The 15,741-nt window shown below is 34.4% G+C and overlaps 1 protein-coding gene across 3 annotated transcripts in view; it reads left to right on the top strand.

Annotated features, from left to right (window-relative positions):
- Positions 1–15,741, top strand: part of GRM5 (glutamate metabotropic receptor 5) — a 554,896-nt gene that overhangs the window by 451,121 nt on the left and 88,034 nt on the right. For all 3 annotated transcript variants that reach the window (XM_037841016.1, XM_037841014.1, XM_037841015.1), the window contains exons 6-7: positions 7,226–7,394; positions 11,970–12,096. In XM_037841016.1, the coding sequence (XP_037696944.1) occupies positions 7,226–7,394; positions 11,970–12,096 (296 nt within the window). The remainder of the gene's footprint in view (positions 1–7,225; positions 7,395–11,969; positions 12,097–15,741) is intronic.

Raw genomic sequence — 15,741 nt, 5'->3', positions numbered from 1 at the left:
TGAGCAAAGAGACAGAGGAAGATCCAACTTCAGTGGCCAGGGAAAGTATTAAGGCTAACAGTCAAAAGGTTGTTTCAAAATCATTGCCACATTTCAAGGACCTGAACTTAGAAGCAGAAGCCTCACATTACAATAGATAATCAAAAGTCTACTCAGTGTTTTCTTCAAATGTGTTAGCCTTGTTATTCCTTGTACACTGTTCTCTTCTTGGGTGCTAGAACTATCCTGAAACAGGAATAATTAAACTTCGTTATCCAGAAATACAGTTGAGATGTTATTCTAGTATTTTCTGTACCTACAGTGAGCTGTAAGTCATTTTCTGTTTTATTATCTCCAACTGGAGCACTGTCTCCCTTTTGAGGATTAAATTTCCCTTTTCTTCTAAATCTCACCTTTCTTTTTTTATAGAGAGGAGTCTGAGAAATATGTACTCATAATTATAGGTCAGCCTCCAGGGAAGTCATCAGGCACACATAAACTTACCAGTTTTCACATCATCTCATACTCCAAGTTCTTAAGAGACTGCAGAAGTGGCTTTCAATCCATGAGGGATAATGAGATGCAGGAGGGCTAGGTTTTCACTTTCCATTCCAACAGAACCATCAGGGTCCTCTAACCTCCCGTTGTAAAACCCCAATGCTCTTCTAGCAACAGCTTATGCTCAACAATTGTCACTCCTGAGCTGGGCTATAAGGTTTGGAAGGGTGTCTTTATGCTCTGTTTGCAGCTGACCCTGCCAAGAGTAAGACCTGTGAGTCTCTCCACAACTCAACAGCCCACATGCTCACCCATCCTACCAGCAGCCTTGCTTTAGGGAGCTTCCATATTCCTGAGATAAGCCAGGGCTCATCCCTGATGCAGCTGCTACCGTCTCACATGCTGGACTTCTAAGTTTGTGCAGCCAAGATGAAATTTGGGTACTTTCTCTACTCTAAAGGCTTGAAGAATCTTGGTCCAGCAAGGGTGTTTGACAAAATAAACTGACTTTTTACATGTGGTTACTTTTTTGCTTTTCAGTGTATCCATGGTAGAAAAAAATGCAAGCATTTTCTTAGATTCAAAGAAAAATTTGCATTTGTTTTATGGCTTCTTGGGCAGGTTGACCAATGAGCTCAAGCTTTAGGCTCAGGTGGAGGCCTTGGGCTCTGATATCTCCACATGTGTTTATATCCTCCATACATCTCTAGAGCACTGGCATTAAGCTTACAGCTTGTTCATGGACTTTGATGACTGAAGTACCATTGGTTTAAAGAGTTTTTATCTCATGTACCTAAGCCAGTTCCAAAATCCAGATAGTGAAGAAGTGGCTCAGATGGCTCTGCTCTGTTCCAATGGGAAACCTTAGTGGATCCTGCAAATATGCTGTAATGGGGTATTTTTAGAACTTTTGTTCTTAACCTTTTATTGGAATATGAATCCCTTTATGATTCAGATGAAATTTAGAAATTATTCTCTCCAGAACAATATACATAAAATTCTGCAAACAGTTTCTGGGGATTCACCGTTGGCTAGAGACTATCCATGCACTATTAAGGGTATTACGTTAACCTCTTAATAAATTATCAGAGTTAGTATCATTATTATCTTTTATAGCTGAGGAAATCAAGGCCTATAAATGTTAAACAGCTTGCCCAAGGACATAATCTAATAAATGATAGAGCCAAGGTTCTAACTTCATCTCCCAGGGCTTCAACTCCTAACTTTATACAACACCCTGCCGATTAAGCAGACAACCAGGATTGAAATTAAAAAGTCACTATTTTCTGATAAATGTAGCTGTAAGAATTATGTAATTTTTTTCTGGAGAGTAAGAGTTTCTGCTCTGCTGGATCAGAGATATTCCCAGCTGGGCTAGGAACCAAAGGAGCCTAAGGGATACCCAGGGTCACAGAGAAAGACCTTAAATGGAGGGAGAGCTCAAAACTCACTCTGGCAGCTGGAGATTCTTGGAGAGTAGATTATAATCATTGTTTTTAAAACACATATCCTATTATACTACTGTAAGTACATAATCCATTAATGAAATCCTTGATGTCAGGTGTGTTCCAGAATTCAGAATTTTTGAATTTAGAAAAGGTTATACAGTTCATATTATGCTCCCAGCAGGGTGTGAGGCTATACTCTCTAATCAACACAGAAGTATTTCTGCAGTAAATCACATGAATATTCACATTAAGAGCGATAAATAGACTTTAAATAGCTTCATGACAGTTAGGATCATGTTTTTGCAACTAGATAAGTTCAGATAGGTCCTATTTTGCTGCCAAGTGATTTATGAAAAAAACTTATTGTTTTCAAAGTTCTCAGATTTCAGAATTACAGATAGGAAATATGCACCTTTGCATTTACCATCAACAGTCTAGAGCATGGGTCTGCAAACTATATGGTCCCTGAGCCAAATCCTGTCTGCCACCTGTTTTTGTAAATAAGGTTTTATTGAACACAGTCACATTCATATGTTTGGGTACTGTATGTGACTGCTTTCATATTACAATGGCAGAGTTGAGCAGTTGCAACAGATACCATCTCACACAGCCTAAAATATTTACTTTCCTTCCCTTTAGAGCAAAAGTTTCCTATTCTCTGTTATACCGAGCATCCATTGAGAATGAACGTTTAAGAGGCCTAGCTACTGCTTGGGATTGACTATAATTGGGTAGGGGAAACATGGATGGCAAGTAACAAACTTGGTACAACTGACTATTTAAACCAAAATTATAATATTATATTACAGGGTTTGTAAGTCTGCAGACATAAACTATTTGACAATAATTGCAGAAAGGGAGGTTCTTATATTTTATATTAAGTGGTACAATATAAACCAAGAAACTAACATAAGAAGAATAAGTTAATGCATATTGTAATCCCTTCAGCAACAACTAAACCATTAATACGAGGAGCAATATCTAAAAAAAACAATAGCATAATACTAAAAAAATTGAGTAAACCAAAAATGGTAGGAAAGGGGAACTGAGGGACAAAAACAGATGGGGATTATATAAAAGAGAAAAATAGAAAATAAAAAATAGAAAAATGGAAAATGAAGCTGGAACACTAGAAATTTGCAGTGTCTGACCTGTTTTGTAAACCGATTCTTAAAATGTGGCTCTGGCCATAGTAGGACCAATAAAGATGATCTGTTTCAACCTCTGAAGTTTCTTGGAGAAAACTGAATCCCAGAGAAAGGAAGAGACGTGCCCAAGGTCACATCAACAATTAGTAATAGGACAGAACAGAACTTTTAGGCACAACTGCCAAATGAGAATAATTTAACTATGATTTTTTTTCTTTATATTACATTTGAGAGGTAGAGTTTTTAGTCATATCAACACTGTGGTCTCTCTTTAAGTGTGATTATCCAAACCCAAAAGAATAGATCATTGTTATTGCTTTGTTCCATGGACCAGTGGTTGGAGTTTCTATGTAGCTGGCAACGGATATTGACTCTCAGACAATTTGTCACATAATTAAGATTTTTTTAAAACCACCTTAGCATCAGAAACATAAACCCAGAATGCCTTAGGAACCATTAAGTCCAATATTCTCCACAGCCTTCTCCTCCAAATGACGTTTTAATTCATCAACAACAACCTTGCTTCAGCCCTTGAGTAAAGAGAATTTCCTTCTCTTCTCGGGAAAACTGCTCTAATTTATAGAAAGTTCTAACCATTTAGAAAGTTCTTTCTTTATATTCTGAACTCTACCTTCCTATAATTTCTACTTAGCTCCAATAGAACTCTTTTTTGTTAGAACATATTTTTATTTGTTATATTTTGTTTTTGAAGGGTATAAAAAATTCCTTTTCTTCAATTATTCAGGATCTATCAACTCTAATTTGTGGTCAGCTAAGGAAAAGACAAAAGTGAGGAGGCAGAGAGAAATGGGAAAGATGTTAAGAGAAATTAAATAAAACAGATTACACAGACCCACACACAGAGATGAGAGAGAAGTTCAAGGAGCAGAGAAATTCAGAAAAGGAGGTGACACACACTGAGAGAAGCAGACTAAATGAGAGAAAGAAGAATTACAATTACAATTAGAAGAAAAGAAAGAAAGAAAGAAAGAAAGAAGGGAGGGAGGGAGGGAAAGAAAGAAAGAAAGAAAGAAAGAAAGAGAAAAAGAAAGAAAGAAAGAAAGAAAGAAAGAAAGAAAGAAAGAAAGAAAGAAAGAAAGAAAGAAAGAACAAAAGAAACAGCAAAGGGGAAAGCGGGGGAGAGGGAAACCAAAAAAGGGGGAGTGGTAGGACCAGGAGGAAGGGAACTGGGGGGGTTATATCCAAGTGTCTTGTGATTAGAAAGGCACCCTAATCTTTGCTCCTGAAATTGAATGTGTGCAACTTTCCAAAGCCGTCAAAAACTGAGAACACTTAATTGCTGCTCTTTTTTGGAAAATAGATTACAATCTTACAGATTAAATAATGGGTAAACATTGCTGGAAGCCATTACAATCTATTTTAATTTTTACCTAAAATTTAAGTAAGGGTATTTTGAAACACTCATTTTTTTCTCATTTTAGCTAGAGAATAAAATCTATACCCTGTCTCTGAAAATTAAAAAAAAAAAAAAAAAAAAAAAAGGCAATACAAATACACAAGAGAAGGGTAAAGTCTTCTTTTGTGGAGAATTGTTCTTATCTATCTCTTTTTATAGTATACTCTACCAAAGTTTTTAAAGCAGTGTTATATTTCCACAGCTGTAACTAACAGTGATAATATTTTTTTATTTGTCTTGTAGATAAAAAAACAATTACCAGAAATCTAAAGACTAATTCCAAAGGGGGTATTTATTGTCTCTAATGCAGATAGAGTAGGTTGATTGGTTTGAACCAAACTAATGTTTAATTTTCTTGAAGTCATTTCCCTGTCAAATATGACATTCTCCATTCCATAGAGTTGTATGTATTTTTCAAAAACTGGATCCCTTAACTTTTTCCAGTAGCTCCTATATAAAACAAAAGATGCCTGGATGTAGAGATAAGAGCCTTAAAATGTAGGCAGAATCAGATTTCTGCAGTATTTAAGCATGAAAAATGGATCTCTTAGTTCTGTTGAGTAGATTTGGAGCAGTCTAGTGAAGAACAAACAGCAGACTTGAAATCTAAAGGCTGAGTTTACATCCTGACTCTGACACTTGCATACTCAGTGGCCTGGCCATAGTCATTAATCTCTCTGAGCTTCAGTTTCATTGTCTGTGAAATTAATGGTTTGAACTAGACCTTGTCACGGTTAAGAATTGGTAGAAATATGGTTGATGGCTCATTTGGGGGTGAACAATGAAACTCTCATATTTTTTCAAATCAGCAGCAGTAAAGAAAGAAGCCTCCTCCCACTTTTTTCTTTCTCAACATATGTCATTTGCGCACAGAAAGTCACCTTTTGGAGACTTAGAAGCCCCATATATTTGAAGTAGCCAATGATATAAGAATTCTTTTTACTTCAGCATTCTGTGTCCTAATATCTCAACTCATTGCACACTTAGTAGCTATGGGATAATTGTGACAGAGTGGAATGTTGTAGGACCATTTTTATATCCTATTGATTGGCACTTTTGATATAGAAGGGAAATTTAAATAGCTATTCAAAATTATTACAACAGCAAATAAAACACTGTAGATAATCTTTAAACTACTTAACAGCCAACAAAATTTAAGAATAAGTTAACATTCTGAAAAAGATAGTACAGTAAAAAATGTTACTGGGACTGAAAACAATAAAGACCATTTTGCAGTGCCAGTCCCAATAGATTGGTGTCAGATTTATTCTCTCAGCATCTCTGTATAGAGCCTTGGTCTGAGTATGAAAACTTGGTCACTTGAACCCAAAAGTTAGAAAGTTTTACATCCATATATTTTTCCAGAAGTTCTGCAGGCTGAGCATGGAAAATTTGAGGAGGCATTTATAAGAGTCTATCAGCCAATTCCACAATTCCTGGGATGTAAAAAGCATAAGGTACTTGATTTTAGTTTGCCAGAGCTGCTAGGACCAGTACTACACAATGGGTAGGCTTAAATAACAAGCATTTATTTTCTCACATTTTGAAGGCTAGAAGTCACCAAAATCAATATGCCGGTAAGGCCAGCCTATTGTCATATGACGATCTTTCTCTCTCCTTGTGTCTACTCTCGTTTCCACTGACTTCTCCTGATTGCCTTCATCCAAATTTCCTCTCTTTATAAGGCCTTCAGTCATATGAATTAAGACCCCACCCCCACCCCACCCTGATTCAATCTGGCTTCATCCAAATAGGGTCATTGAAGATCCAATTCATAATGAGGCCACATATGAACTAATAATAGCATCTTCAAAGGTTCTATTACAAATGGGCTCACACCCACAGGAACACCAAATTAAAACCTGAACACTTCTTTTGTTGGGGACATGATTCAGTCCCCAACAGGTATATGTGAAGACACTGAATATCCAATATATACAATGGTGTACTGCTCATCCAGTGTTCTCAGGTAGAAAACTTATTTCAGAAATGCTTCTCTGGAAATGTTCTTGTATATAATAAAAGGCTTGTAAATAAACACACTAGATTTTCCCTCTTTATATATCCATCCCCATGCTCAAAATAAGAACAATCGCTAATTTAGGCTGAGTTCTGACAAAATGCTAGCCCCTTCCATCATTTTTACATTGCATGAGGTGCTTTAAAGGCTGCTTTCCAACATATTTTAAGGATCACTCCTGAAATTGTCTTAATATAATGAATTTGGCCCTTGATAAAGAGTAAAATCAGAAAGGTAAATATCAGGCCCTATCCAAATTAACCCCACATTCTCTAAAATTGAAGATCAAAGATTTACCAAATTTCTCACTTGGTTACCAAAGGAAAATTTTAAAATTTTATCATTTTACTTAGACAATAAACCTTTCTCTCTTTGTTAGAAACGTAACAGTAGTACTTGTTTAAACTTCTTGAAGTTATTTCAAAACCTTCTTTCAACCAGCTGAGGTCAAGTCACTTTTTCATATTGTATTATTTTCTATTTCAGGTATATGTTTGAAAGTAAAAAAAAAAATGCCTCTGAAGAGAAAGTGCAACAGCAGTTTTTTTTGTTTGGTTTTTGTTTGTTTTTGGCATTCTAAGTAGGCTGCCATGGAAAATTTCAGTGTCATCGATATGATAATAGATATGTTTTGGGGGGGAATGAAATCAATCACTTTCTCATAGCTTAATATTTATATTATTTGCCAAATATTTATAATCTTCTGGTTCCTAAGGTATGAAATCATGAATTTCAAGGAAATGGGAAAAGATTATTTTGATTACATCAACGTTGGAAGCTGGGACAATGGAGAATTAAAAATGGATGATGATGAAGTATGGTCCAAGAAAAGCCACATCATCAGATCAGTGTGCAGTGAACCATGTGAGAAAGGCCAGATAAAGGTAAAATAGAGTCCGTGTTTATTTAACTTTTGTTGCCAATTTAAAATTGTTAATTATTGTCTATTTCTAAAAATTGGATTCTCGTTTTAGCTTTTACATTGTAACCTTCTAAAGTCAGAAATTTTATTTTGTTTCTTTTACTTTCTTCGCATTAATTCCTTGTGCTGTCTAAAGTCCCAAGACAGTGGTCTTAGTAGTTGGACTGGTTGAACCAAAGATGAGTCATGTTTGTCCACACCATTTCTACATAGATGGAATAACAAGTTCACAGTTGGAAAGCACATTATCTTCTAATTATTTATCAAACTCTTATTACTATGATAGTTTGTATCAGTAGGGCCCAAATAAGTGAGACACCTTTTACTGTTAGAAGATTTACAGTTTAGATAAGGGAAAATATCACGGCCACAGGCAAGCAATGCCATTTACAATGTGACAACTACTTTAAGAAAGGAAAATGTGGGGTGGGGAGGATCCATGTAAGTTCAAACAAAAGACAGTGAGAGAGATTTCTTCTGAATAAAATGTCAGAAATGGGACCAAGAAAATGGGTCAGATTTCAGAGAAAGATGTGGGGGGAAGGTCATTTATATAGAGGAACAGTTTTAGGAAAAGTACAGAAATGGTTGATGAAAACTGTTTTAGAATAACAGTGAATGCATGGCTCTAAATGATTAATATAAAAGAAAAAGTTCAAATGGATAAGTTGAAACCAGATTTGCGAGACTTTTGAATGTCATATTAAATAGGCTGCACTTAATTTTTAGTAAATGATCAGGAATAAGTTTTACTAAGTTGTTGACATAAGCTGAGACATGGCAAGCAAAGAAGAATGAGTAGTGTTATGAAACATGAACAAAGAAGGAAGAGACAAGTTAGAAGTATGCTATGAGACTGGTAATAAGAGCCCCGAAGTAGAGAAGAAACAGTGAGAATGGAAAGGGACACAGGAGAAATTGCGAAGAAACATGACAGAGGTTGACTCATTCAATCCTGGCTAGTGATTGGATGAAGGGTTGTAGAAGAGAAAGAAGTCCAAGAAAATCAACCACAATTTAAAGTTTCAGTAACTAGAATGTGCAATTGTCTGGAACAGAAAAATAGGAAGGGCTTTAGTGAAAAGACAATGGGTTAGTTTGAAGGCATGTTGTATTTTGAAATCTAGCCAGCTATGGGAAAAATTGGTTTAGAACAATAAGGAGAGATAAAGCTAAAGATAGAGATTTAAGAATCAATTGCACAGAGCTAAAGTTGAAGCTGTTAGAGTAGTTCAAGACTGAACCTGAAAGCCAGAGAGAAAATAAATGTGAGCCAAGATCAGACCTTGAAGAGTATCTGCTCTTAAAAATAAAAGAAGAGGGGCTGGGGGCAGAGGGAAGGCAGGGTCAGGAAGAGAGAAAGAGACATAAGAGCACACCGTCACATGAGATGGCCAGCGGAAGAAAGTCAAGAAAGAAGAGGACTTGAGATTTGAGAGTTATCCCTTTATCTGGAGGCTTTTGAAAACAGAAGCTTGCTAGACTGAACAGAGTTGAATGGTAATTGTGTAGCAAGAATTAGGTGATGAAAAGGAGGTGAGGGATATTGTGTGGTTGTGGTCAGTAGCTTATGGAATATATGAAACTAATATCTTGTTACAGTATACAGCAAGAGTTGGCAAACTATAGAACATGAGTCAAATCTGACCTGCTGTCTTTTTAAAATAAAGTTTATTGGAACAGAGTCATGTCATTTCTTCACATATTGTCTATGGCTGCTTTCATACTATAATGAAAGGGTTCAATAGTTGAGTTGTGATAGAGACTATGGACCACAAAGCTTAAAATATTTACTATCTGGCCCTTTGCAGAAAAGTTTTGCTAACCCTTGGTATACAGTGACAAAAGATTTCTGCATCTGGTCATTAAAATAATCATGTGAAGTCCTTTATAAACCCAGAATACTGATTGTTCTTAATTTCCAGTAGTTTCCTGTAGAAAGATTACACTATGTAAATTACTGCGTGAAAGTCATTTGTTTTTGACCCTTGACAGCAAAACAGTTTGAACTTGTAACTTCAAAGTACCTAACGGCTGCTTTGAGAGATTTCTTTATACATAATATTATATCACATTTTACTGGAAATAACCTACACAATGAAAGAGTTTTACTACTTATTAACATATTTTTAAATATTGGTTTATTTGTAATAATGTTCCCTTGTTTTTTTTTAATCCCAAATTCTGTTTTTTTTTTTCAACTAAACCTTATTTTCACTCTATTTAAAACTCAATTCACTGCATTTTCCTAATACGATTTAAGGTTGTAACTGAGTAACTTCAATTAATGACATCAATAGCTCACAGCTTTGTTCAGAGATTTGTAAATTTAATGTCTATGAAAATGTTTAGTCCAACAAACTTTCAAATATGTTACATATTGGTATTCAGAAAGAAAGCATCACTACTCCCAGGTTGTTCAGAAAGAATGGATATTGCTATGAAAAAGAATTGTCACAACCTCTAGAATTCAACATGAATGTGAAGCACAATAAAACAAGCAAAAAATGTGAGCAAATCAGAGCTGAATAATCAGAAGAGGACATATTAAGGTGTCACTATTGATTCATAAAGAATCTTCAATAGTGGCTTTATTCTTGGAAAAGAGCACAAACTTATTTTGGTAAAAACTGAATTTTACAAACAAATGCAAATTGAGCCACATGCGGTCAGCATATTTCTATGGGGAAAAAAAAATCAGCTGCTTTTGTTTTCCAGGCCCTGCTAAGGTCCTAGAAAAAAAAAATCCTGCAGTATTTAAAATACTCCTCCTTTTATTACAAAATATAATTGTCCAAGGATGGTTATACCAAGTGTGGTTGAAATTATCCTGAAAATGAAAATTTTCATTTTCTATATGAATATTTTGTATGCAAATAACTAGTAAAAATAGGTAACATTTTTAGAGTGCTCTACATTTTACAAATCGCTCTGAATTTTTTTAATCCTCAGGAAAGAAACTCTTAATGGTAGGTATTGTTACCATTTCCAATTTATAAAAACTATGGGTTTGGTTTGAAGAAACCTGGATAAAATAAGAACAGTTGAAGGTCACGTAACTACTTAGCGGCTAAAGTAAGTCTAGAACCCTGATGCATCTTGATTCCCAGGCCTGCATGCTTTCCCCTACATCTTACAAAATATCATGAACTCTATGTTTATATATACCTGTCAGGCTCAATATTTATAAGCATGAATCTTAAAGTCCAACACACTGTTTGGTCCCTCATTTACCCTTAGTTTTCTCTCCTATGAAATAAATAAAATCAAGCTTGCTAATTCATACAGAGCTGTTCTAGTTTTAATGCAATAACAGTATATAGCAAGCACTAAATTGTCAGACCATCATATTTAATATTGTTATGAAGAATATTTTAGCTAAATTAAGTAGGCCTTAAGAGCAGTTTTGCCTCAATTAAATGATTATTTTAGGGACAGGATTTTTCAGGTCCTTTTGTCTTCATTCCCTACTTGTATTTTTGCTGTTTCAAGAGCCGTCACAGAGAACAGTAGAAAATGTAAAAAAGAGGTGTCAGCCTGCAATCATATTTGGTTATAGATATCTACATGTTGTTATTATCAAAGGACATTAATAGAGTTAGCATATCAGACAAGGAATATAAATTGTAATCATTGTTGTGTCTGGTTATTGCTGGTTATTAATCACAGTTTTAATTATTTATAAGAATGTTTTATGAATCCTATCTCTATTCCACAGAGGCTATTCATGCACTAGTGGTGAAAAAAAAAGGTGCATCCATTTCTAAAGAGGAATATCTGGGACTCTTTCAACTGTTAAATCATTTCAATTATTTTCCACTGCCTTAAAAAATCAAACAGATAAAGAGGTTTATAATAGTCTCAATGACCTTATCCACCTTCATCCCAAACAAAACAAAGCTGCTCAAATAAGAAGGAATAGGAATTAGTATTTTTAATAGAAAGGGATACCAAGAGAGTAACTCCAGAAAAACCTTCATCTTCTGCCTCTTAATTCAAGTTTCTGCCTTTCTACCAAATACAAATTCCTAATACTTTTTTATCAATGTGAATACTTTTTTTTAATATTAAGAGTTATACAATGCTTCTTCATTATTACTTAAGTAGAGTTAAGCCAGGGTAAATCCAGAGACTAAAAGTTCTTAATTTGAGGGAGAGAGAGAGAGACACAGACCCTTGAGAAAATACAGTTATACACACACATATTTACATGTATGTTTATGTGTATGTGAGTACAAATGCAAACACTTGATCAAATATAGTTATCTGAAGCTATTTATCCAAAGACCTGCATTTAAGCTTTGACTCTATTACCAATTAATTTTATGGTACTAGACTGGTGGCTTGAACTCAATCTCACTTTCTTTAATTATAAATTGAAAATACTGATATATATACTGCTTATATGATAATATTTGAAATAATATATAGGAAAGCCCTTTTGGCTTTGGAAGCACTATATTTTAAAAAAAAGAAAGATTTCTAGATTTTTATCTTGCAAATTAAATAATCAGTATTTTTCAAATATTTGTTTCAGGTGATCCGGAAGGGAGAAGTCAGCTGTTGTTGGACCTGTACACCTTGTAAAGAGAATGAGTATGTTTTCGATGAGTACACCTGCAAAGCGTGCCAGCTGGGGTCCTGGCCCACTGATGACCTTACAGGTACATGTATCACGATATCAGCATATGAATATGCCTCAAAAATCAACTGGGAAAAGACATGGAGGAGAGGGTCACATCTCCAAGTATTTCCCATCTTAAATGGTCCTGTTTGATGGACAAATAATTCCTTTATCAACAGAAGCCTTCCCAAAGCCTGGACTAATCATAAAAATGCTTAAACTTCAGGGGGAGATCTGCCTATACCACCACCCCCATCCCTGAAATCAGATCAGGATCCTCAGGTTGATACTGACCATTCTCAGTCCAACCTCAGGATGAGCAGGGACCCAGGTAAGTGTGTCATTTGAGGTAAAGAAGGTGGGTATATTGTCCAGGAAGATACAAAAGTATATTATCCTATATCCAGTAGCAAAAAAAAAGGTAGCACAGTACTGGGGAGAAACTCTTTGTTTCTCTTAACACTTTCCCTGAATCTAAATCAGGAACCTCCAGCTAATAAGAGTTTTCAAGTAATGTTGGCACAGGGCAAGACTTGCCTCTGCTTATTTTTGTTTGTTTTTGGCTTTGGTTTTTGTGTTTTCTGTTTTGCTCCAAAAGATATTAAGGAATATGCCATTGTGCTACTTAGACTATACTTCACAGCCAATTCTGATTTTTGCAATATAAAAACAGACTGATTCCTTCCTTGATTCTTTCATCTTTTCTTCAATAAACATTGATTAAATTTAGTGAATACTATGTGCTTATTTGCCTTCTAATGAAAAAAAACATATAAATAAAGGTAATGCCCCTATTTTAAAGAAGTTCACAGGTTAATAAGGGTGGCAAGAATGTAACCTTAAATATATTTATTTAATATATTTAAATATATTTAAATAGTGGTTAAATATATTTAAAATATATGATTAAAATATGATAGAATATAGATTACAGACATGGGAGCATGAGAATGGGACCAAAGAACCCTAGGGTAAACCATGTGGGTATGTAGGGTAGTTTAGTGGTTTTAGAGTTCAGATAGATTTAACAAGAAACTTCTAGAAGCTAGAAGATAATAAAGTCATCAGCGATAGAGCCCAGCTCTTATAGCTGAATTTACTTATTCCAAAAGCTTGGTTCTAAAAACCTTGTGATCCTGAGCCTCTTGAGACCAGTTCACATTAGGGTTTTGTTTTAGTGATTGGTTTTCATTCAGAAGACATTCCTTTTCTTAAAAAAATATAACCTGATTTAATAAAACACCCAATTTTGTGTCCTATTTTCACCATTAGACAGTGAGCTTTCTGACACTTTTATTTATACTAGTGTCTCCAGATACAACTCAGTAGGGAACCCAAAACCTTCAAAAAAATTTGTTGAATAGATAAATCACAAATATCTCTCTCTCTCTCTCTCTCTCTCTCTCTCTCTCTCTCTCTCTCTCTCTCTCTCTCTCTCTCTCTCTCTGTCAAATTGTGCTAAGTAATATGAAGTAAAAGACCAAGAGTTAAAAAAAAAAAAAAGAAAGAAAGAAAAGAATTGGGAAGACAATTTAAATTTGTGGTCAAGAAAGGTCTCTTTGACAACAAGTGAAAATTAGCTGAGACCAGAGGAAAGATAAAATTAGCCCACAAGGAATTGTGAAAAAGGCTTTCCCAGCTGAGGGAAAAGTGTGGGTATGTGTGTGTGAAGGTCTCTCTGGCCATATCATGATAAGCAAAGAAGGGAATGGTGTGAGAAGGGATTAGAAAGGTAGCAGGTCATGCACAGCTTTGTAGAACATGTTAAGGATTTTATTATAAGTGCAATAAGAAGCAAGTATATGAATTTTAGTAGAAGGAAGCCATTATTGGATGTTGTTTTAAAATATCATTCTGCCATGAGGGAGAATTGATTGCAGGGGGATGGAAGCAATGAGACAAGTTAGATGGTTACTGCAGGTGACTACTACAAGTAAAAGTTCCTGGAGTCTTATATTATGACAATGTATTTTAATATAAACAATAAATACATCAAAATAATTTTAAGTTAGGCATATTCTCAATAGCAATCCATAAATTGGCAAAACCAAGAATTAGGAAGAGAGAGAGAGAATTCCTTTTCCATGAAAATAAGGAAGACAAGAAAGAAATAAGATTATAAACGAAGGATGAGAACAGAACCTAGACAGTGTCCTCAATTCAAATTGTTTGCACTGAGGACTATAACTAATTATTCTTTGTCTAACAATCACCAGGTACCTCTACTAGCAGCAAATAAGACAAACAGAATTCCCGCCTTCAACTAGATTGTTATCCTAAATATTGGCAAGTAATAGTAAAATTTTAATCTACAAATACAAATTACTCAACAAATTCCAAGTAATATAAACTAAAAAGACTCACACCTAGATATGTCATTGCCACATTGTTGAAAGATAAAGGCAAAAGGATAATCTTGAAAGAAGCAATAGAAAAATGACACATCACATAAAATGAATCCTCAATAAAATGAACAACTGACTTTGCACCAGAAGCCACGTAATACAGAAGGAAGTGGGATGACATACCTGTATTCAATGTTCTGAAAAAAAAAAAAAAAAAAAAAAAAAACTGACAAAAAATAATTCAAGATCCAGCACAGCTATCCTACAGTTAAACAGGAGAAATTAAGACATTCCCACATAAACACAAACTGAGAGAATTTGTTGCTGTCAGGTCTACACTATAAGAAATAATGAGACTCCTTCAGGCTGAAATGAAAGCACAGTAGACAATATCTCAAATCCAAATTCAGAATAAAGAGCACCAATACAATTAACTATATTGGTAAATATGTAGAACATCATAAAGGCTTCTTTGTTTGTAAAACTTTTCTTCTAGTATTTAATTTAAAGACAAATGCATAAAGCAATAATTATAGCACTATGTTGATGAACCATAATATATAAATATGGAATTTATGAAGTAAGGGAATGGACCTCTATTAGACCAAATTTATTGTATACTATTGAAATTAAGTTGATGTTAATCTGGGCTAGACTTTTAAATTAAGATGTTAATTGTAATCCCCAAGGCAATGACTAAGAAAACAGCATATATACAGATGTATATGTGCTTGTAAAATATATATACACAAACACATATAAACAATGCAATTAAAATAGAATCCTAGAAAATATCTATTTAACACAAAAGAAGGTAGTAATGGAAGAAAAAGGAATAAAAAAAGTGCAAGAAATATATAGAAAACAAATAGCAAAATGGCAAATGTAAATCCTACTTTATTAGTAATTACATCACATATAAATGAATTGAATAATGTAATCCAAAAGCCTATTTGGGTAGAACAGATTAAAAAACACAATCCAACTACATGCTGTCTACAGGAGATCAATTTTTTATTCATTGATACAAATAGGTTGAAAGTAAAATGATGGAAAACAGAGTCCCAAAATATAGGAAATTTAAAAATTACAGAATTAAAGGGAAAAGTTGATAAAGAAAAATAGTTGGAGAAGTCAATATCCCACTTTCAATAATGAATATAACAACTAGGCAAAAGATCAACAAGGAAATAGGAGACTTGAACACTATAAGTAAACTATATGTAACAGTTAAATATAGAGCTCTTCACCTAACAATAGTAGAAAATACATTCTTCTCAAATTAGCACAGAATATTCTCCAGGATAGACCATGTGTTAGGCCATAAAAAAAACTTCAGT

The sequence above is a fragment of the Choloepus didactylus genome, chromosome 6, assembly GCF_015220235.1.
Source record: "Choloepus didactylus isolate mChoDid1 chromosome 6, mChoDid1.pri, whole genome shotgun sequence".
In the NCBI taxonomy this organism is placed as follows: Eukaryota; Metazoa; Chordata; class Mammalia; order Pilosa; family Megalonychidae; genus Choloepus; species Choloepus didactylus.
This window is presented reverse-complemented; position numbering and strand designations above follow the sequence as displayed.